Source organism: Marmota flaviventris, chromosome 17 (assembly GCF_047511675.1).
Source record: "Marmota flaviventris isolate mMarFla1 chromosome 17, mMarFla1.hap1, whole genome shotgun sequence".
In the NCBI taxonomy this organism is placed as follows: domain Eukaryota; kingdom Metazoa; phylum Chordata; class Mammalia; order Rodentia; family Sciuridae; genus Marmota; species Marmota flaviventris.
The window spans coordinates 57,087,804-57,110,883 of NC_092514.1; the positions used below are offsets into that span (position 1 = coordinate 57,087,804).

Genomic DNA, 23,080 nt, shown 5'->3' on the forward strand with positions numbered 1-23,080 from the left:
ACCTGAGTCTCCCAGTCCCCCCCGCCCCAGATCCCTTGGACTCCCCTAGTCCCGACCTCCAGCCGGGCGGGAGGCAGAAGGCCGGAGGCTGCCTCCTTCTCCCGCCGCCTTCTTCTCCAGCCTGTGCGGCGGCCACCACCACTGCCAGTACACCCCACCGACTGCCGCAAACCGGGGTGCAAGGCAAGGTGGTCAGCCGGGCGAAGGCTCAGGGAGCCAGCCGGTGGAAGGGCGGGGAACCCAAGAGGCGGAGAGGGCGGAGGGGGTGGGGGCGAGGCGCGGAGGAGGGACCGAAGGGAGGGGGAGGGAAAAGAGGAGGGGACGCGAGCGGCGAGGGGGCGGGGAGCCAAGGCGAGGAGCAGGCGGACAGCGAGGGAGGCGGGCTCCGGGCTGGCGAGAGACGCCGGCCGGGGCTGAATCGGAAAACGGCGGCCGGACTTGCCCGGGAAGGACAAACGAAAGCCCGCCGGGCCGGACCGGGCCGGGCCGGGCTGGGCTGCTGGGCTGGGGAGCGCTCAGCTCGGTACCTCGGTGCCTGGTAGCGACCGAGGAGCCCAGCCGCCCACTCTGCGTCGCCGGAGTCTGCAACCGCCGGGCGGCCCCTCTGGGATGTCCGAGGGACCCAGGCATCCAGGACGGTAACGGAGCGAATCCGAGGATGGGACGGCGCCCGCAGCTCCGGCTCGTCAAGGTGAGAACGAGCGGGTCAGCCTGGATCGCCGACACCGCCAGCCCCCCGGCCGGCGCGGGACAGGCGTGGGCTGCGGGTGGGGTGGGGGAGGGGCGCTGGGGAGAGCAGGGCACAGGTCCAGGGAGGCTGGGGCAGCCTAACTCCTTCTCCACGAACCTTTGCAGTCAGGCTTGGGTGGGTAGAGGACTAACTCCGGGGAAAAAAGAAACCGTGTGGCGAAGCGCCGGGATGTTGGCGGAGGAGGGGTCCGCCCACCCGGGGAAGCCGCTCTGTGCCGAGATCGCCGCAGACTTTGGGGCCAAAGCTTGATTCCACCTCCCACTCCTCCCATGCAAACCCCAGCCCCGGCACTGGAGGCTCTGGAGGTGCGTATCCCTCTTCATCCCAGCACCCTCTTGGCCGCCCCGGGTCCTGGTCCTGGGCACTTTTTCCTGACCGGTCCCTCCGCGAAAGCCCCCAAGTCCAACAAGGTAATAGTCGCCTGCGCGACTGGAGCCCTTGATTAATATCGCAACCTCCGATGGAGCCGGTGCGCGGATGCGCCGGGTACCGCAGCCCCGGCGCGCAATGCTGGCTCTCCAGCCCGCCGTGCGGCTCGCGGTTCCGGCGCCGGGAGTTTAGGAAAGTCGCCAAACGGTGAATGCAGCATCCATTGGATGAAGTTCGGGGGCGGCGAGGGGCTGTCCGCGAGTGGTGGAGCCCTGGGAAGGACTAGGCTCTAGTGACAACCGCCACTTGCCGGCGCCGAGCTCATCCCTGAGCGCTGGGCTTGCTGGTTGCAGACACGTAAGCTGTTGGCTGCCGAGAAGGTGGGCGTGTGGGTGGGTGGACCTCTTCCCAGTCGCTGGGCAGCTCCACTTGCGACTCACCGGACTCACCCGGGGTCGCCTCGCGCGGGTCTCAGGACTCCGCAGGGTCAGCGTGGACTGCCTGGGCCACAAACACAGACATCACGGCGGCTGAGTTCAGGGTATTCAAAAGCGACTCCAAAGACTTGAGTGGATTTGGGGGAGGGTTATGGATTGACAATTTTCTTTTCCATCGTTATCAACCAGCTGTGCAGTTTACCTGCTCACATAGCGGTTTGAGTTAAAACCATCAAGATTTAAAAATGCAACCTCTGTGGGTTCATCCGTTGTGACTATAAGTTACTGAGGCTTTCCCCGGCTTTCTCTCCTAGCCAAATATTTACAAGTTATTTTTTAAAATAAATGAGGGTTGGTCTCACTGAACACACATCACCTCCTCTACCCAATACCTGAGGGCTGAACCCAAGATTATTTTCTAGGTGATGGGTCACCGTCAAAGGAAGTAGGAAGAAAAACATCCACGGAGGTTGAATAGATGGCATTGAGTGGGATATTTTCCCAAAGCCTCCTGTGTCTGGAGGCTTAGTCTAAATTCACAAATAAGAATCCAATGTTTTAAATGGATTCTAAGGATTGAATAGTGGGTATTTTTTTCAAGTTTACATGGAAATAGAGAAATGTTCTTTTTCAGGCCTTTCTTAGAATTGTGTGCAAATTTCTGTTTAAAATGATCACATTTTCTTAAAAGAAAGTCTTTCTCCCTTCCCCCCTTTCTTTCTTTTTCTTTTTTGTGGTGTGTATGTTGTTCCCACTAGATGTGGGTTGTGTGCCCCTGATGTTTGGCCTGATGGACTCAGTAGGTACCCAATAAATAGGGAATGAATGAGCAGCAATGAGTGAATGGAGTGCTTATGTATAGCATGTTCAAATTTCTGGGAATCCATCTAGCTGCTTTGTAAATATTAAGTCATTTCATCCTCATAACAGCACCAGGAACTCGGAATTCTACCTGAGGCACAGAGAGGCTAAGTAACTTGTTGAAGGTCACAGAGCTGTGAGGGACTGAGTGGCAGAGCCAGAATTTATACCCATGCATTCCCACCAAAGGCTTTGTTTTGTTAGCTCTTACCAGTAAATATTCTAAGCCACTTAAATCACGCTCTGAACCTGTGCCAGAGGCAAAAGCAGGTAGTTTGGACTGTTTGAATATCTGAATCTAGGGGATTTAGGATTAAGCCAAAATCCAGCTCTGTTCCCAACAAATCAGCCAGTGTTGGGAAGGGATCCACTCTGGGGCCTGTAGAGTGGGCTTCACACTGTACAGGTGTGAAGAGCATGAGGGAAAGTGTATGTGACAGGTGGGGTGTGTGTGCACATGTACATGCATGTTCATGGTTGAGGAGGAGACAGAGGAGATACTGTCCCAACCCCCAGGGAGAGATGGCATGAGCACCTCCATGGCAGCCACCCGCCAACTGCCACTCTTCCTGAGAGAGATCTGTGTTCTGGTGACAGGTGACCATGATGGGTGGAGAAGGCCCAGGCCTAGCTGGGCTCTTAAAGGAGAGAGAATGCCGAGGAGGCTGCAGGTTTTATTGCTGCCCTTATTATAAAAGCAACTTAACAGCATTAGGCAAAGTTTGGAAGCCGCAGGGGGGAATTACTGCGCCCTCACTCTCCTAATTTAGCTGCTGTTATGTTATAGAAATGATTCTGGTGGGTCCTTTTCTCAAGCACAGGTTTGGGCACAGCTGTGGCTGTGGGGCGGCCCTCTCACTGCTGTGTCAGCTCAAATCTGTCCCCTATAGTTCCTGAACCTTTAGAGGGAGACTATTCACGCCTGTGTATGGCCCGTGAGTGGACGTGCTTTGCCATCCTGTACGGGTGCCTGTTTGGGCCATTTTCAACTTATTTCTTTGCTTACATGGTGTGGAGCCAGGTCTCCAAGCGGAACACTGCAGGAGGCTTGCGTAGGGCAAAAGGTGCTAGGGGTGGGCTTGGGCTGCTATAGGGTGTGGGACAACTGGCCTGGCCACAGACTAGGAGCAAAGTTGGGAAGGGGCCCGAAAGCAAGACCAAGCCCTTCTGATGTGACATGATCAGCCCTAGGGAGGGACAGCACAGTGCTCAGGGAGCATATAGATACTGACCCAGAGCCCGGGAGGATGAGCTCAATGGAAGGGCCACGTCTCACCCTCGCTATCATTTGGCTCCTTGGAGGGGAGCAGCAGCCAGCTGAGGTCAGCCACACTGAGGAGTTTGGGGTCAGAGGTACCCTTTGGCACCACCCAAGTGCCCATGATTCTTGCCAAACCCAGGAACCTGAGCTCCAGGCGTGGTGTGGACTAGAAGGAAGGGTTAGGAGCAGGGCTGAGGATTTCAACAGCTAAAGGACTGGAAAGACTATTACGCTGGGAGCCAGCAAAGCCGACTTTGGTTCCAGCCCCGCCTCCAACTGACTGTGTGACTTTAGGTAGGTCATCTTCCCTCTCTGAGCTGAAGTTTCTCTATAAACAGGGATTTCGAGCAAGACTCCCTGTTCACATCACTCCCTTTCACATCTCTCTGAAAGGTCTGTGTTTCCAAACACCCTTAGGGCTGTGATCTCTCATGGCAAGAGCCATGGGCAGCTGATTCCATTCCCAGCTCTGCCTCCTCCCAGCCAAGGGAGCTTGGTGCATGGTACTTGGACCTAAGTGCTCTTTCTGGGTCTCTCCTACTGTCATTCCCACTTCCCAGCACTGGGCCTGGTGATGGACCCTGGGACCATTTGACTCAGTAATCATAGAAATGAAATCAAGCCAGGCGAGCAAACATGTAGGCAAAGCTTTTATTGGGGCTTCCATTTAGGAAAGGAGCCAGCTCTGACAAAAAGACATCAGGCCAGGTCCCCGGGCGGAAGGAGGATCCTGTTTTCTTGGTTAGTTGCAGGGGCAGGAATACTCATTGTGCTCAACTCAAGCATTTTTCCCTGGGCTAAAAGATAAGTCACTGCAACTGTCTATAAGCACATACCCAGGGTATCCCGAAATCAACAATGCAAAGTTGACATTGGTTGAGGGTGACACACACCAAGCCCCCCGGGGCTGCTGTCAGGCCATGAGCCAAAGATCAGAAGTTCCTTTGTTCCTATGGTGGTCTTTGTCTCGGGCCTAAAGATTTATTGCACATAGTAGGGTTTAAGAAACATTTGTGGACTGGACAGATGAGTTTTATTGTTACTTCCTCCACTTAATATTGTGTAATTGGAGCAAACCTATCACTGTCCCCACAGGATATGGATGTCACGTCAAAACTGAGAAAGCTGAGAGGTGCTTAAACCACCCCAGCAGAAAAGCAATCTCTAACACAGAAAAGACTAGAACTCCCCCTTAAGCCCACTGTGGTTATTAAAAATGAAAAAAGAAAGCAACAAACAACCAGTTCAGCACCCCCAGTGATTTGGAGTCGCCCATGAGGGTGGATCTGCAGTCCTGAAGCTCCAGCCTTTCGCTGGGTGTGGGGAAGGGCAGGTTGGCAGGAGGTAGTCTGGGCCTTTCTAGCTCTCTGCTCAGTGAAAAGAGGACTGGGGTGATGTCTCCCCCCTGACTCCCTCCTAGCCATTCACAGTCTCAGCAAAAGGGAAGGTGAGCCCATTTGGGAGGTGAGGCCAAGTGGAGATTTTAGCTGCAATTTTATAGTCAAAGAAAGAATTTGTTAATTATAAATGAAGTTCCTATCAGTAATACTCCTCTTGCCAGGCACAGTAATGTAGACTTGTAATCCTAGAGACTTGGGAGGCTAAGGCAGAAGGATTACAAGTTCAAGGCCAGCCTCAGCAATTTAGTGAGACCTGTGTCAAAATTAAAAACAGAAAGGTCTGGAATGTAGCTCGGTGGTAAAACATCCCTGGGTTCAAGCCTCAGTACCCAAAAAAGGAGAAACCTACAGGGAGGATAATGAGAAATGATGAGTTCACTGATGTGAACGATCATTTTGAAAGCAACTATCTGGAGTCTGATGGCCACTGATGGTGGACCACTTGTTTTCAGAGTAAGTGGGGTCTGCTCCAACACAGTGGTAAAGCAGGCAGGGAGGGACACAGAGGCGGCAGACTGTGTCAGTGTGGACAAGTGCTTCCTTTTCTGTGAAAGGGGCATGGCAGGGTTTTGTTCTGGGAGAGGGGTCCCTGCACACAGCCCACTGATTCAGATGCTTTAGCCAAGCATGTTCTTTGGCGGCTGCCTGTCCAGCAGCTAGAAGACTGTTTCTGGGATGAGGGAAGGTGTTTATGGGTGCTCTTCCCCATCCCACCTCCTGGCCCTGCTGGTGCAGCCTCCTGAAGTGCTGAGAGGTGGGGTCTGTGGAGTGTGCACACACACACACCGCCCCCCCACCCACCCCGCTGTCAACCTGTTTCCAGCCTCAGCCAGTCTGGCTGTGAGCCAGCACACCCAGGTCAGAGCCCAGAAGAGAAACTGGCCAGACTGGTCCAGTGGCTCTTTCATGGCTACTGAAGGAGAGGTGGGGATTGTTCTCAGCTGCCTGGCTACAGGTTGGAGTCCACCCACTAGAGTGCTAAGAGGTATCGGGGCCATCGGGAGGCATAGCGAGAATCTTGGTTGAGCTTTTACGCACTGGAAGTTCCTGGCCTTTAGGAGAACTGAACAGCTATTGGTGAGTGTCCTGGTAGGACACAGAGCCAAAGAGTGAACAGCTAGGACCAGAGGGGGCTGTGACAGTGCCCTGGTGGCCTCCTCGGCAGGCTGCATGAAGAGCTCAGTGGTCCTCCTGGTTCAGAGCCACAGACACTGGTCATTTCTAGAGCTGCCCTGCACACTGTGGGGACAGAGCTGGGTGGGCAGCCTATGAGCAGAGAGGGTGGTCCTGGGACGAGGGGTGAGTTGTGCAGGCGCAATAGAAAATCACTGGGCAGGAAGGGACTGGCTGAGGGAAGGTCCCGGGCTTTCCAAGGCACGGCCCTCCCAAGGCCGGGCTCTCAGAAGCAGCAGCCTAGCCCCGTGGAACCCCTTTCTCTCCATTTCTCACAAGAGCCCCCAACCCGCCATGCAGAGGCTGATTCACAGGGTGGAAGGACCCCCCCCCCACTTTGCCCCTGCTCCCCACTGCCCCAGGGCTGGGTCCCCACTCTAGCAGCAGAGGACAGAAGCCATAGAGCCTGCTGCAGTTGTGGTCCCAACTGCTCCCTAGGGAGCATCCCCCTGTCTGTTTCACACACACACACGCACACATACACACACACACACACACACACACACACACACACTGGGAGTAAGCTACTTCTGCAATGTTTGTAATAGCGTCCCTCCTTCTGCCACCCCTCAGAGTCCACTACGTGGTCACCACTTCTCAGCACAGTCAGCGCTCCGTGGGCTGCTGGTCCCTAATCCTGGGCCTGACCAGTGCCCTGCCCCCTGCCCATTCCCTCCGGGCCAGACCAGCTTCTCGCCGCAGGTGCTTCGTTTATGGGGTGGGGTGGCTCCCATTGCTGAGCCCGCCGTGTGACCCCACTGAGTCACACCAACCACCCTATAGGTGAAAGAAGCAGACCCTAGAATCTTGCTGCCATCACTCTGCTCTCCTTCCTGCCCCAGCCTCTCCACAGGGAGGTTCATTTGGGCCTTTGACCGGCTGTCACTCCTGCTGGGACTTCTCTCCCTAGTCTCTGCACCAGGTCTCATCTGTTCACCACACCCACCAAAGTCTTCCTGAACCATCTGCTTCCTCCTCCAGGAAGCCCTTTGGTCTAAGCCACTTCTTTCCTAAGTGTCTCTACCTGTTCCTTGTCCCCTCCCCCTGCTGTGAGCCCCAACTCATGGGGAGCCTGGGCATTTTAGCCCCAGGGGGAGAGGCCTTAACACTCTGATTGACCAGACCCTATGAGGACCCCTGATTGCCTGCATCTAACCCAAGCCCCTATTCCCAACTATAGATTCTTTTTTTAAATTTTTTTTTAGTTGTGGATGGACACAATACCTTTATTTAATTTATTTATTTACTTTGATGTAGTGCTGAGGATCGAACCCAGTGCCTCATACTTGCAAGACGGTGGGGTGGGCTCTGCCACTGAGCCAGGACCCTAGTCCCCCCACCATAGATTCTGAGCTGCGCCTGGGCCAGGAGGAGTCCCTCAAAAAATAATAGACCCAACAGATTCTGTGTGCTCAGCATCTAACCCAGAACTGTGCACACATTAGGTGCACAATATTTACTGAATTTAATGAAGGGTCTCTCTGTGCTCTAGTCCCAGATGAACATCCATCTGTGCACGTGGAAGTGCTGTGGCAACAGGAGACACACAAAGGACTAGCTAGACAGACAGGGCTCTCTGTCGCAGCACGTGGGATGGCTCCGAGGCTTATCTAGGGTTAGGCTGCTGACACCATTTAGGGACAGTCAGAGATTCCAGGCCAGCTGTGTTCTGCCCTGGCATTTGTTACACCGTGCTTCGTGTGGGGCTCTGAGCAGGGTGGGGAGACATCATGGAGGGAGACTAAGGGCATTGAGACAAAGGGGCAAGAAACTTCTCAGAAGCTGGGGTCCAAGCAGGTTGGTGGCAGCCCAGGGCTCCCTCCCCATCACTGCCCTGGTGATGCTGGCTACAGGCAGGAGTAGCCAGGCCAGCAGAGGTGGCCCGGGGCACCAGCATTCATCTCTCCTCCATGGTGCCTTGTGCCCCAGTCCATACCCACAGCCCTCCAGCTCCCTATGGGTGGCAGGGGGCAGTCTTTGGGATCCTTTCTGACGAAGTGGTTGGGCTCATGGCCTGACCATGAACGCTCCTGCCAGGCTGTGAAACACAGGGCCCAGGAGTGGCCTGGCTTGTGCTTACCCCTGAAGACAGCACCCTTGGAGGAAAGAACACTGTCCCCAACGCTGACAGGGCAGAGGTCCTGGGGTTACAGCCAACCCTGGCACTTCCTGGATGGGTGGCCTTTGGCAAGTCAAACAACCTCTCTGGGGGTTTCTGTGTCCTCTTTCTCGATGGAGATCAAAGGAGGAAATGCCTGTGGGGGACTTGCCCCCACTGAAGGCCAAACAGTGGGACCTGCTGCTTTCATGGGCAGGGTCCGCTGTCCTCCCCACTCTACTGGGGAGAGTGGGGGAGGCTAAGCCCAGCTAGCACTCAGACCCCCCTCACCCCATGAGACCTTCCCTCCTGAGCCAGCTCCTCTGGCTGGGGGATAGGCCAATCGGCCGAAGGCCACATGTGGTCCTCCTGCACAGCCACCCAGTGGGACTCGCCTGGCAAGTGTGACAGCATCTGAATTGGTCTAGACCCTGTTCAAGGAGATGAGTTTATTGACAACCTGCTTGGTTGTCACAGCAAGGACAAATTCACATCCAAGTTTCCAAATGCTTACCCTCAGCTGTTGTGCTACCACCGTGAGGACCAACAGCAGGCGGTTCACACCCGGCAGGCCTGACCCGCCAACTGGCCCTGACCGCCCTTTCAGTAGCCCATCAGAAACCCTCTTTTGGGGCCAGAATTCACCGCCTGAATCCCTGGTTCACTCTCCATGAGTCTGGCTCTCAGGCCACGTCCTTTGCATATGTGTGTCTCACTTCTGGGTTGTAGGGACTTGAGTGATGCTGTGATGGTGGCAGCTGAGGTGGGGCTGACTGCAGTGGTGGAGCCCATGCGGGGAGGGAGGACTTTGGTTTGCTCAGAATCCCTCTTGATGGCAGGATCTGGGCGAGACTCCTTCTTATTCTCTCATTCACCCTCACCGGTCACAAAGGTGGGGATAAGACTCTCTGCGTTCATGGGTCACAGGACCCTAGTGAGGCCAGGGGAGCCTCTCCTTGGGGGCAGGCTCACCAAAAGCTCCAAAAACCCAGCCCTGCATAGGTTCTGCCCCTTATCCCCAGGTTTTCCCAAGTCAGCTGCCTCCTCCAATATGTCGGAGCTGCCCGCAGCAGTCTATGCTGCCTGACCCCCCAACTTTGGCTGTGTCCACAGGCAGATCTTCTCACCCCTTCCTGGTCTCCCATGCACACCCCACCCCAGAAAGAGCCTGGAGGTGCTGACCAGGCAGGAGCTCCCATCTGGCCAGGAAGAGTCCCTCCATTAGTCCCCTGCCCTCAGACTGAGCCAGGCAATGGGGAAGGACTAGTCCAAAGTCCTCTTGAAGGCTCCTCCTTCTTATTCTTTCATTCTTTCCAAGGTCTCCCCAAATGTCTTCCTTCCTCCCTGTGTGATGGGCAAGCAGGTGAGTGACTCCAGAGCTCTGCAGCCCTCCCCCAGGATTTCCCAGCAGCAACACTATTGACACATGGGGCCAGGTAGTCCTTTTGGGGAACAAGGGGTGCTGTGCATCATAGGATGTTTAGGGGCCTCCCTGGCCTCTAACCATTAAATGCCAGTACCCCCCCACACACACACACACACCATTCATAGCCACCAAGGCTGTCTCCAGACATTCATGCCCCATGTTCCCTGGAAGGCAAAATGGCCCCTAGCTGAGGCTCACTGAGCTAGTTCCGTTATCCTCAATTCAGGCATCATTTCACAATCACCTGGCCGAGCGTTAAAAAATATAAGGACTCCTGAGCCCTCTCCCCCACCCACTCCCCGGGGCCTACTGAACTGAAGTCTCTGGGGTGGGGTCTAAGAAATGGAATTTTCTTTCTCCTAGGTCAGAGGCTAAGTACTGTCCAGAAATTTCTAGGTTTGTCTAACTCACTTTTACAGGCAAAGAAACAGGGCGAGGCCGTTGCCCACCTTATGATTGTTCTCACCTGTGCCCTGCATCTCTGCTCCGTGGACTTGGAGCCAGCAACCCCTTTTCAACTCCCTCCCCAGGTGTTGAAAGGCCGTCACTTCTCCAGGAAAAACAGCCACAAACCCTTTAGCGTTTTCAATCAGCTTCCCAGAGGCAGACAGATTCCCTCTTCCTTCCTGGCTCTCTTCAGATCTCTAGAAATGCAGCTGCTTCAAGGGCATCCTCCGCCCGCCACACCACAGTCCCCCCACTTTGCACTTGTGGCCAAGCAGCCAAGGCGAGAACCCGGCTGACAGCCTGCATGGCTGGTGTCTCCACAGCTGTTCCCACACCTCAGCTCGGTCTCCCAACCCCTCAGGGAGGGTTTCCCAGAGGGGGAGCCACTCACGGGTCACAGTTGGGCAGCTCCAGGGGGAGGACCGTAGCCCTTCCTGAGCCCCCCTGCTGATAGGGCCTGACAGGTGGGTGTGTACCCCTCAATTCCCACTGCCAACTCTCAGGAGGCCAGGATGCAGCCAGGGGGCAAAAGAAACCCATAGCCACCTGACCTGAAGGATCCAGGCTGGGAAGAGGTGACCTTGGGGAGAGGAGGGGAAGCAGCAGGGCACTGCCAGGGGTAGGAACCAGGCCAACCCCAGGCCCTTCAGTTACCATGGTAACCCCGAGGACCAGTTACCATGCCCATACACATCAGCTTGTCATCTGTACAGTGGGGACATGGTGAAGGATCCCTCTGAGAGGGACTGAGAGGATTAAATGAGACAATTCACAGGGTCTGGAATTGGGCAAGTGGGAAGGAGGGAGGAAGAAAATGGAGGTAAGGGAGGACCGGGAGAAGACAGGGAGAGAGAGACGGTGGGTAGAAGAGGGGCAGGGAGGCCCAGAAGGCAGGAGCCATGGAACATATTGGTGTGAATCTGAGTGAACCCAACCAAAGCGGGTGGGGATGACTGCAGGAGAGGCTGGGAAGGAGGCCAGATGGGGTTGGCAGTGGGCAGTGGGCTCCATCATGGACGGGGAGGTATGTGCCATTTTGTGGGTGGCCGCCAGCTCCTAGGAACCGACTGGTGGTGGAAAGTGGTGCTTCATGCCCTGGGTAGACAGAGGACCAGTCAGAGCATTTGGGGGCAGAAGGGCTGAGTCAGGAAGGAAACAGCTTATCACTGGACAGAGGTGGCTTCTGTGGCACTTAGCATGCACTCAGCTCCAGTCTCTCTGAGAGCTTGGGGGTGTAAATGTTTTAGCCCTTTGAGCCCCGTTTGTGGATGGGGAAACTGAGGCAGGGAGACGTTAAGTGATTTGCCCAATCCCACACAGGTAGGAAGGAGCCAATGAAAGCTTCCAGTGTGGATCTCTCCCGCCCTGAGTTTAAAGGGCTGAATTTCTGCTCTCCTGTAGGTGCTCAGGCAGGGCAGAGTCAGACCTGGAAAAGAACCCTGGGAACAAACACAATGCCCTGGGCACGTCACACTTGAAGAAACTGAGGCAAGGAAGGGGGTGCCTTGGCATAATCTCAGAGCAAGTTTGTCAGAGTCACAACGGGACCTGCCCCCACCTACCCACCGCAGAGCACTTTTTCCTTTAGCACAATCTCCTGGGGGCCAAGGTGGGGGCCATGCACAAACCCAAAACCCAGAGGAGGAAGCTCCTGCCGGGGAGGAGGGAAAGAGGAAATGAGCCTCCAAATGTCCTGGTGCGACCCTGTGGCCTAAGGGGGTAGAAAACAAAAGGCCATCTGTTCATTCACTCACTCAGTCATTCATTGATTCATCTACCAACATGTAGGAGGTCTACACGGTGTCAGGTCTCTCTGAGGGAACAAAGGTAACCTAACACAGATCCTGCCCTTGGAGCTTACAACTCAAGTGGACATACTCCTGGGACCTTGAGTGGCATGTGTGAACTCAAGAGCTGGGGTCAGGCCTTCTCTGCCCCTGGGGTGGGTGAAGCAGGTGGCCCACAGGTCCAGCCCTGCCATGAGCTCTCATTAAGGGACAGAAGTGAAGAAGTAGGGATAGAGGGGTGGTAGGCAGGACACACCCTGAGCCCAGAGCCCCAGGGAGAAGACCTGGAGGTGGGGAGCACCCAGACACACCCCCTCCCTTGACTGTAGGCAGGAGATTTTCCGTTCCATTTTTTCTCCCCTGTAAAACAGCAATTTAAGTTAATTAAATGTAACAATAAATTATTTCTTGTCTGCCTGGAATAATCTTTCACCGCTCACACACTTTGGGGGAAAGAACAGGCTCTTTGACTTGGGGTGGGGGCAGGTTGTGGCTGTCACAAAAGGAGGCTGTGGGAGAAGGGACCTGGCCTGGGGCAAGATGAGGAGAAGGAGCTGCTTTGGAGTCAAAAAGTCTTACACAGTCAGGAGGGCAGAGAAAGGCCAGGGGGTATCGCTGCCCTCTGTCCCAGCTGGTCTTTAGGGGACCTCTGTATGAATCAAAACAGGCACCCCTGAGGGTCTCAGCTCTGCCACGCACAGCTTGCAATCCTGCCCCCGCCGACCCCTCTGTGCTGAGCAGAGACTGCATTGGCAGGTGGGTCCTTCCCTCATCCTGTTGGATCCGTTGGGTTCGTGACTACAGATTTATCTCTCAGAGGCAGGGACGGGTTTTGAAAAGTCAATTACACATTTCATTTCTGCAAACCAGGCCCTGGGTTTTAAATGCAGCAGGGGAGACAGGTTTGTAAGGAAATCGTGATTTATGACCCCTTCTCTCTTGCACATCCAGATTCGCTGCTCTTGGCTTTGCTTTAAGACAGGCTCCCAAACACAGTGCACAGCACGGCAGCCAGAACCCCCAAAGCCCAGGACCCAGGAACCTGGCCAGCAGGTGGCAGTGTGGGCTGGGGGCCTTGCGACTAGGAGAGTCACCAAGGAGGACTGTGATCTTGGACACACAGGGTGTGTGTGTGTGGGGGGGGGGGGGGTATTCAGGGGCCTTTCTGGGCCCTGAGTCTGGGTCACCATACTCTCTCACACCAGGGAAGACAGCAGTTCCCAGCTTTATCCCCAACTTACTAAGCTGCTCCCTGAGCAGAGGACTCCAGCCTCTCCCTCTCCCTCTCCAGATCAAAGTTACCACACCTACAAACGACTATGCCTATGAGCTCCAACCGTGTGCTGCTCTGGTGTCCACCCTGGCACCCCAGGCCTATGCATCCAGCTCAGCCCTGTGCCTGAGACCCAGGACCCTCCCCGTGCCTAGGAGGCCTTCTCTTTCCTGTCTACCCTGCCCACCCTCAGGCTCACCCTCTCCAGAAGCCCCTGCTCCCCTGCACTTGGCTGTGTCCTCTGTGTGTGTGTCCACATGTGTGAGTCTGTGTGTGCCGTCCTTGTCCTCCTCTGCCTCTCTGAGTTCCTTTCCTTTTTTGCATACCAGGTACCTAGTTAGCCCTGGATTCCTTGAATGTAGAATCACAGGCCTGCGAGGGGGCTGGGAGATTGCTAAATCTGGTGGTTTTAAAAACAAACAGCCAACCTTCCTTTTAAGCTGAAAAACTCCTCCAAAAGGCATCAGAGGTGAAGGCGGGGAGCATGTCAGAAAGGTGACCAGCCTCTGCCCCCCAGGAGGTGATAATGACCTTGCTGACATTGGCAGGAGAGTTTGAATTTCAGGAGCATCTCTAGCCTCTGCCTCCAGGAGTTCCACATCCCTGTGATGTGGGGAGGTGGGGAGGGGACTCCATTGTCCCTGCCTCACAGAAGAGGAAGTGGAGTCCCAAGGGCTGGGTGACTCACCCAAAGTCACACAGTAGTGTGGTGGGACTGGGCTCAGAACTCAGCAGGAGGGTGAGGAATTGCAGAGGTCACTCTAGCACTGTGGCCCTGATTCTGTCCGGCCAGCTCTGTCCTGCTCCAGAGGGCCCTGGGGTTCTGCCAGAGCTAGCTATGAAAGGGCAGGAAAGGCAGGACCTTCTCCCTCTTCCTCAGGGCACTTTTAGAAGGTGTGTGTGTAGGGGGGGAGCCTCAGCTGCCTTGAGATCACCCCTCCCTCCCTCTGGTGGCCCTTCAAGACCCTCCCCAAAAGGTTAATCACTGAATTATCCCATCAAAGAAAATTGCACTTTTGTGCCTTAAAGACCAAACTAAGCTTCAGCATCAGAGTTATTTATGGTCTCTAATAAGCATTTTCCGGGTGTGATTAACCTTTATGCCAAAGTCACGCTGGGAATTGGGATGGCAGCTTGGATTCTGTGTGGCCTAAGGTGGGGGTGCGGGCGTGGGCAGCAGCTGAAGCAGGCAGCTGTCAGACTCCCGCCGTACCACCCACCCCTCCTGGGCTCCTGAGCCACTTCCCCCTCCAAGGGCAGCTCTCCTGTCTGTGCCTTGTGCTGACCTGGCCAGGCCAGAGCACCACCCATCTCGCTCCATTCAAACGTGGGTCACGTTGCCGGATCCCAGTCCTCACTTGCTGCTCAGAACCCCGTCACCCTCAGCACCTCAACGAGTCCAGCTATAAAATAGGGAGCCCAGGACCCTGTCTGCTTTCTGCAGCCCAGTGCTGCATCTGTGTCAGGTCCCCATGGTACCTCAGACAGTCACTTTAGCTGAAGCTATCTTTGAGCTGCAGTAGGCCCTTGTCTGTCTCAGACTTAACCTTCAAGATTTGGAGAGGTGAGGTTGGGTAGGATGGCATCAGCCTGTAACCCCAGCAACTCAGGAGGTCAAGGCAGGAGGATTGCATGCTTGAGGCCAGCCTCAGCAACTTAGTGAGACCCTGTCTCAAAATTTTAAAAGTAGGGAATGCTGGAGATGTACTTCAGTGGTAGAATGCCCTGGGTTCAATCCCCAGTACTAAAAAAAACAAGTCTTGGAGAGATTTAAAATAAGACAGAAGTTTCATTTGGGGCTGCCAGGCTGGGGTGCAGAGTGGGGATCAGCTAGAGAGTGGGTCTAGTGCTCTGCCAGATTCACATTCTCAGTTCCATTTTTGTTTCTCTGCTAGTTGGAAAACGGCAAATCTCATGAAGTGCTGAAAACTTGGTTTGTCAAAGTGATTCTGGAATTCTGGAAACACAGCCAGTAGCTAGGGCTCATGTGGAAGGGAGGAGCCAGCAAGGAGGAGTCCAAGCAAGTGTTAGTTCTTAGGCCTTAGTTTGAGCTAAGAGAGGGTGACATGTCCAGTTTGGTGGAGGCCTGGACCTCTGGGGGGACCCGTTCAGCATATGTTCCAGCCATAGTACTTGCTCTTTTCGGGGTGCAGGGCCTTGCTGAGAAGTAGAGGAAGTGACGAACCCCCCAGGAAAATGGTTTTATTGCACATACCATTCTGCTTTAATTCCCTCCCTCATTGTGTTTGTGGACCCCAGATTAAGGGCCCCATTCTCAGTTTTATGAGGAAACAAACATTGCGCCTAATACTTTTGGGGTCTGTTCCCACCAGCACAGTAGTTTCCTGATGATAGGGATAGAAAATGGCAGTGTCACTGAAGAGGACCGTGTCATCAGCAAATGGTGGAGGTAACAGGCAGGAAAACTGGACTTCATGGAAGTGATTCAGGAAGAAGCCTTCACAAGACTTCCTCAGGACAAGTAGAGGTGCAGGCAGAGATTCTGCTACAGAGTTGACCTTTCCAGAGAGGAACTGTTGGTCTAGGAATTTTAAGGAGCATTTTCTTTTGCATAATGCAGCACAGGTCCTCACTGGACAGGAAATGGCTTGGTAACCTGCATGTCCAAGAAGGAGACAGTGTCAGGGCTGTAGGTGGCCAAGGGCAGTTGAGTCCTTTGCCCTATGGCATTTGATTTGATTTTAGGATGAATCTGGAATTGTTTGCTCTTCTGTAAACCCCAGGACATTAGCATGCCATCTAATTCAAGCCTCGGGCCCTGGGTGCTTGATACCGAGGTGGTTTAGCTATCTTCAGGGCTAGTCTGAGGTCTCCATCTGTGAGCCCCCTGAGCATAAGGCCCAGTGCATGTACAGGGCGCTTTGGGGACACATGAAGGGGTAACTGAGTCACTTTGCTTTTGGAAGGCTGGGGAGGGGCCCTGTATGTGAGTTTTGAGGAATGCACAGCTCACCAGGGGCAGGGGCAGGAGAAGCTGGGGAGGGGGCACCAACTGCAGGCCCAGGAGGGGCTGGTGTGCAGGGGAAGTGACACATGGTGTTTAGCAGGGAATAGATTGTGATGTGCCTTCAAGGGGGGACTGAAGTCAGGAGCAGGAAGCAGGGTCTAGAGGCTGGGTGACAGGGCAGTGTGACAGGGCAGCCAGCCTGGTTTCCAGGAGGTGTTTCCAGTTTCCTCTGATTTGCCTGCGACTCGGCTGAGTGTGTAGGTGAAGTGGCATCGAGGGTGAGACATGGAGGGCAGGATTTCCTGGTCCCCTTCTAGAAGAAGCCTCTGGCCATAGCAGCTGGGCTGCTCACCTCTGGGGACAGAGCAGAGCCTGGGCCTCCACCGAATGCTGAGCAAGCCCAGCAGGTTTGTCCTGCGGTCTGCTCTCTGTTTCTCTCCTTCCTTGGGAAGGAGCCACTTGGGAAAGTGAGGGTAAAGGTATTTCTCACCTCTCTGGAGACTGCAAAGTTGAATTACTGATTAATAAAGTGTCGGAAGTTCCTTGGGCTATAGAGATGAGTGGGTTTGTCCCCATCTCTGTTGAAGCCCAGGAGCAAGTGTTAGCTGACTCCAGCGCCATTCAGTGAGTGTGCCAGGCACAGGGCGGGCCTGCAGGGCGGGGCTGCTTGGGAGCCTAATGCTTGCTGCAGGAAGAGTGGAGGACAGAGGGAGTGAACAAGGCCCACCAGGGACTCAGGTTGACATGGAAGGGAAAACATGACCCTGCGGACCATTGGGGTCAAGGGGAGCTTCCTGCAGGGGTGGCAGGAGGACAGGCTCTGCCCAGGAGAGGAACTGCTCCATGACACCTGGGAGGGAGGGCTGCAGAGCCTGATGTCATCACGGGGACAGGAAGGGGAAGGAATGGGTGCCTGTGAGGGTGGAGAGGTCCTGGGGGTGGGGAGGACATTCCTGGCTGGTGAGCATAGACAGTTGGCCCTTGGAAAAAGACAGACAGATAGACACACAGCTAGAACCAGACTCAGCTCACTATGGGCAACTGAAAGAAAATGATATTCAAGTTTGCTTTTAAGGACTGAGGGAAGGCCCTGAGGTCCAGAGAGGATGAGCAGGGCCAGGGCAGCCCAGGGGAAGGGGGCCTGGGCAGCAGTGGGTGGGGCAGTGGGTGGATGGAAAGGTGTGATGGGGCCAGGGGTTCATCGAGGGAGGCATTCTCCAGAGCACATGCTAAGGCAGGAGGTGCCAAAAGCCTCTGTAATCACCATAAATAATATCATGATATTATTACTGATTTTTTTCCCTTTGCCCCAAGCTCTAATGTAACCAGTACTGTCACTGAACCTGTATTTTTCTTATTTTGTTCATCATGGATTTTTTTGTTGTTGCATTAATTTCGATTTTTTAAAATACTGCATTAGGGCTGGGGTGTAGCTCGTGGTGGAGTGCTTGCTTGCCTGGGATGCACAAGGCCCTGGGTGCTTTAAAATATGACATATCCTGACTACTAAAGGTTTTGACACCCCTTAAATTTTGCACCCACTTCACCCTAGTCCAGGTGGGGCCACTCATGAGGGCTGCACACTGAGGGAGGGCCCCACTGCCCTGACCTTAGCTAGACTAGCAAAGGGCATTCCACCCTCCATCTCATGCTCCTGCTGCAGAATCCCAGGGTGGGCTCCAGAGCTAAGAGTCTGGCCCTGAGTTCAGCCGTGCATTTCACAGCAGGTGCAGAAATGGGCTGGGGCTGAGACATCTGGACAGAGGGACGGGCCCAGAGGAAAGAGCAGGGGAGCAGAGCAGGGCTGGTGAGGAGGAAAGCAGTCTCCGGGTTCAGCGTCCTGCTTGGAAGCTCTGTAGGAGGGTAATTTAAGGAGGCTAGCCCTCCAGTTGAGGGGTTCCCGCCACTCCCCCTGTCCCCAGCTAGGCTCAAATTCTGGAATCAGAGTGGGATGGAGCCTTAAGGGAGGTTAAAGAGCAAACAGGGCAGCCATCTCTCAGATGTGTTCATCCCGTCCCCGCTCTGCCTCAGTTTCCTCATCTGCAGTTAGGCACAGCTGCTCTGGCCCCAGGAATAATTAAGCCATGGTAGATGTTAAAGGACCTGATACACAGCGAGGCACAATTTGTAGTGACTGGTAATAAGCCAGGTGGGAAACAGAGCCCAGGAAGCAGCTCATTAAACAAGAGGTCAGGAGCACTGCTGCTCTGGAGCCAGACAGGTGTGCTAATGAGGGTCTGTGAGCCCATAAAGCTAGCAGCAGCAGGCAAGTGGGAGGGCATATGTGTATGTGTGTGTGTGTGGGGGGGGTGCGTGCATGTGTGCACATGCACAGGAATATAGTTGGGCCGTGCTTGGGATCCATGGTGATTGAGGTGGCTTCCTCCAGCACAGCCTCTGTGCTACAGGCTGCTCCTCTTACCACCCTCTGTTCTAGGTCCCCTCTAAGCAGGCAGCTCCAGAGCTTCCAGACCAAGAGGATGCGAGTGAGCAGGGCCAGGAGACTAGGGGCAGGGGCTGGGAAGAAACTGGATGTAGGAGGGGAAGGGGGCAGAGACAGGAAACAGCAGACTAGGCTGCTCATGGCATCCACCTAACCGTGTCCCTTGCCTCCCTGTGCCCACAGGCCCTTCTCCTCCTGGGGCTGAACCCTGTCTCCACCTCCCTCCAGGACCAGAACTGCGAGAGCCTGTCCCTGGCCAACAACATCTCTGGTGAGTCTTCTGCCCACTTTTGCAAGATGCGAGGTCACTACAGTGTCCCCTGCCACAGAACTCCCAAAGTCTGTGCACAGAACCATGCCTGGGGGCAGAAACGGCAGAGAGACTTCCCCTCCAGGACTCTAATCTATTTTCATGTCTCCCTACTATCTAGGAGGATGCTAAAGCTGGGTGTCCATTGGTGAGAAAGAGAACTAGTTAGCCAGCAGACTGTGCCGTGGGCAAGTACCCCAAGCAGTCACCTCCCTGCTTTAGGATGGGCCACAGGGGAGGGTGTCCCAGCCCCTGCTGCCAGGCTGTGACTCGAGGACATCAGGTGAGGGAGAAAGATTGTTGCTTCCTGCTGCTAAAAGTGCCCAGAGTCACCTCCATGGGCTGCTGACCGTGCTCCAGGCACTATTCAAGGAGTACACAGCGACCTTCTGAGGGAGCTTGACACATAAAGAAACTGAGGCACAGAGACATACTAGTAAGTGCCGGATCCCAAGGGTAGCAGGTGGCCAGGCTTCTGGACATGCTCCGAAACACAGGGCTTTAGACCTCCCCAGTGGGAACTATTGTACGGATGCAAATGTTGCTCATGCCTAGAACTTAACCGCTTACAAGGGGCTTTTGTATTATTATCTTATTTCATCCTCACAAGAGTTGAAAACCTGACATTCATCCAGAAGGGAAGATTGAGGTGGGAAAGAGTTCTTAGGTCTCCCAGAAACACACCATCAGTGGCTGGGACCCAAATCAAAGTCTTGGGGCTCCCAAGGCCAGGCCTTCGCTAACTTTGGGCATCATCCTAGGAATGTCTGGTACCAGGCAAAATGCAGCAGTCTCCTACACCTAGGGGTCCTTGGGAGGGTTGATGTCTTGTAGTGATTTAGTTCCTCCTCAAGGCTTTCCTTGATTCATTAGCTGAGCACCTACTCTGCAGCAGGCCCTGTGCAAGGGGGTAGGGGAGCTCCCAGTCTCTAGGTCTCCCGTGCAGGTACTAAAAGGCAGAGTGAGAGACGCACTGGCCGAGAGAGGGACTGGAGTATGTTAGCAGATCAGGAGGCATCAGTTCCTGCAGCTGGGCCTGCAGGGACAGGAGGCTTCTGCAACTCAGAGCAGCTGTCACCTGGCCTGCTGTTCCTTCACCAGACAGGGCTGGGGGAGAGGGGTGAGTACTGGGCGTGGGCAAGGCAGACTGACTTCTTGTGCTGGCTGATAGGGAGGGCTCGGGCATGTCCTGGCTAGGAGGAGGAAGACGGGCAGCCACAGAGGCAAGCATGCCTTTAACCCCTTGGAGCCAGGCTTTGTCTGATGGTAAAGGGAGAGGTGACTCCTGCCTCCGGACCTGTCAGAGGTCAACGGCACTGAGTTTGTGGATGTTTCTGCAGAGTGCCAGGCCACTACTGGGTATGATGATGATTGCCTATGCCAGCGGCTTTTAAAGGTGCTCTCTGTATGTAGCTAGAAAGAAGGGAAGGTCCCTGTCACCAACTGCTTGTGACAGTGGAGGTGGCAGGAAGGCAGGACAGGGTTGGGGTGAATCCTAGCAGCCTTCCTAAAGGACAGGGGTTTCAAGGTGAGTCTTTTTTTGGGGGAGGGGGAGTGCTGGGGATTGAGCGCAGGGCCTTGTGCATGCAAGGCAAGTGCTCTACCAACTGAGCTACATCCCAACCCATCAGATGAGTCTTAAGAGAGATTCTGAGAGCTGGCAAAGATCCAGCACCTGAGCCAAAGCAAAGGTGCACTGGGGACCAATAAGTGGGCTTGGGGGAAGGACCAGCGCTGGATGAGGAGGGAGGGACATTAAGCCTGGGGAGGTGCTGGAAGCCCACAGCATCAGGCTGCAAACTGGCAAAGCTGGACTGTGGGGAAAGGAGATTCACGCCCAGTCAGCAAAGAAGGAGATGGGGAGGGAGGAGGCCCAGGGGGAGTGACTGGGTACCAGGTCAGGCTCCATTAACTTGCTTGTTGTGTTCAAGAGGAGTGACATCCCCGAGCCCATGCAGGTGTCACCTGTCCTTGGCAGCAGCGGGCCTTGATGAATGGTATTCATTCCCTGGTGACTTGTACTGGGTGCCCCCACCCCCAGCCCAGCCTGCCCGGCTTTGTAGCATGCAATCCATCACCCTCCAAACAGCCTCTGGTAACGGGCCATTTGTCTTCTGATGCCGAGACCTACCCAGAGCGATGGGCATTGGTAGAGACAGATGGTGAGGGTGGGGCCAAGGGGCCGGGACAGATGGATGGGCGTCTGGCTGGGGCAGCTGGCACTGAGCCGGGACTTTTGTGGGGGGGCTCTCACATGCTTCATGCCAGGAGCAGGGAGAGGCTGGTCCCCAGGGCTGAGGCCCATCATGTGGCATATCACAGACTTGGCAAACTTAAAATCATGGCATGAGGACGACCATGCCAGGAAGTGATAGAATTGCCAACTAACAACATCACAGACAAATGGAATCAGAGTTGACGAGGACCTGGGGTCATCAGTTCCCATTTCTTTCTTAAGGAAGTGAATGATAGTAATTACTTAGTGCCCACTCTGTGTTTGTTGGATATGATTCAAAGTGCTTCATATCATCCAGTATCACAAAAATATAGCCAGGAAGAATTTTTACCTGCAAGAGGAAACTGAGGCACTGAGGGATTGAACAACTTGCCTGAAAACACACAGTTACTAAGCACTGACAGCGAGATTTGAGCCAAATGGGTCTGATTTCAGACTTAACTACCAGTATCACATTATGTGGCCACTCAGAGATCCATGGTGCTCAGAGTCCAGTGTAGTCAGCCATCTGGGGGTACAGGGCCACCACTGAAGTTTCCCATACTAATACTGGATTTGCGCATGGCCCCAGTTTTTTCTTAACATCTACTATATGCCTGGCACTATACAGAGAGAAGAGTGTGCAAACCCCACCAGGCCAGGAGGGTCTGTGGCATCTTTCTTCTCTGGCCAACCAAGAAGGAGGCAGCTCAACCATTAGGTGGCCAAGTAAAGACCAGGGCTCTGACTGCCCTCTGCTGCCCTCTGTATGCTGTGCCACCCTGGCAGACAGATGTTCTTCCCACTCATCCCAGAGGTACATTCTTCTGAATGTGTTTCAGAGGTTGCTCTAGGGCCCCTGGCAGCTGCCACTCAAGGCAGCCTTTAAATTCAGCCTCCCCTGGAGTTAAGCCAGACAAAGGGATGGGCTTCCCACCTGCCAGGATGCTGCCAAGAACCCCTGCATCTTGTCCAGAAGCCCTGATGGGAGACAGGAGTCAGGTTCCAATTTCCTTCTGAAATTAGAGCACAGTTGGACCCTAAGCCTAATGGGAAGGGAACTGCAAAAGAAACTAGGGCCCAGTTGTGCACAAGCCACCTTCAAAAGGTCTCTATTCTTATGTGAATGAAGGTGTGAGCCACCCAGTAATAAGGAGGTCAACACCTTAGGTACAATAAGCACCCTCCTGCCTCAGGGCTTTGTACTTCCTGCTCCCTCTGCCTAGAGCATACTGTCCCAGCTATGCTCCTTCCCTCGCTTCCTTTAGGTTTGCAATTAAGTGCTATTATTTTATAAAAATGCTAAATTAAAACAGCACTGTCAGTCTTTATCTCCCTATAGTGCTTAGTTTTACTTCATAGTATTTCTCACTGGTTAACATATATGTTTGTTTGCTTATTGTCTCCCCCCAAGTGGGATGCAAGTACCATGCCGGCAGGGCATTTATTTTATTCATTACTTTACCTCTGGTCCTTGTTATTTTTTAGGTGTTACTTAAGTGCTTCTTGAATAAAGAGCAGTCATTCTCTTCTGTCTGTGCCTTAACTGACCAGGAGCTGCCGGAGGAGTTGACTCCTAACTGCAGCTCACCTTTGCGCTGTGGCTGGCCAATGGGCTCAGCTAGTGGCAAGGCTGGCTTACTCTGAATCAAACTGCTCCTCATCCCAGAACTGTGAGGTCCAGGTGTAAGAATAACCCCAGGAGGGTAGAAGAGGCTGGACATTTGTGACAATGGGACCTGGAGGGGATGTTGGCCCAAGAATCCAAGTCCAGCAGCCCTGAAGGTCCTTATTATGGTCACCAAGCTGTGACATGGAGACTTCCTTCCTGCCTTCTCCCTTGCCAGCTGGTAGATGGACA

The 23,080-nt window shown here is 54.3% G+C and overlaps 1 protein-coding gene across 1 annotated transcript in view; it reads left to right on the forward strand.

The window, feature by feature from the left end:
- The first annotated feature begins 1,211 nt into the window (after positions 1-1,211).
- LOC139702508 (corticotropin-releasing factor receptor 1-like) overlaps positions 1,212-23,080 on the forward strand; it is a 37,208-nt gene continuing 15,339 nt past the window's right edge. Inside the window, exons 1-3 of the mRNA XM_071603849.1 lie at positions 1,212-1,327; positions 18,689-18,737; positions 18,878-18,965. Of these exons, the coding sequence (XP_071459950.1) occupies positions 1,212-1,327; positions 18,689-18,737; positions 18,878-18,965 (253 nt within the window). The remainder of the gene's footprint in view (positions 1,328-18,688; positions 18,738-18,877; positions 18,966-23,080) is intronic.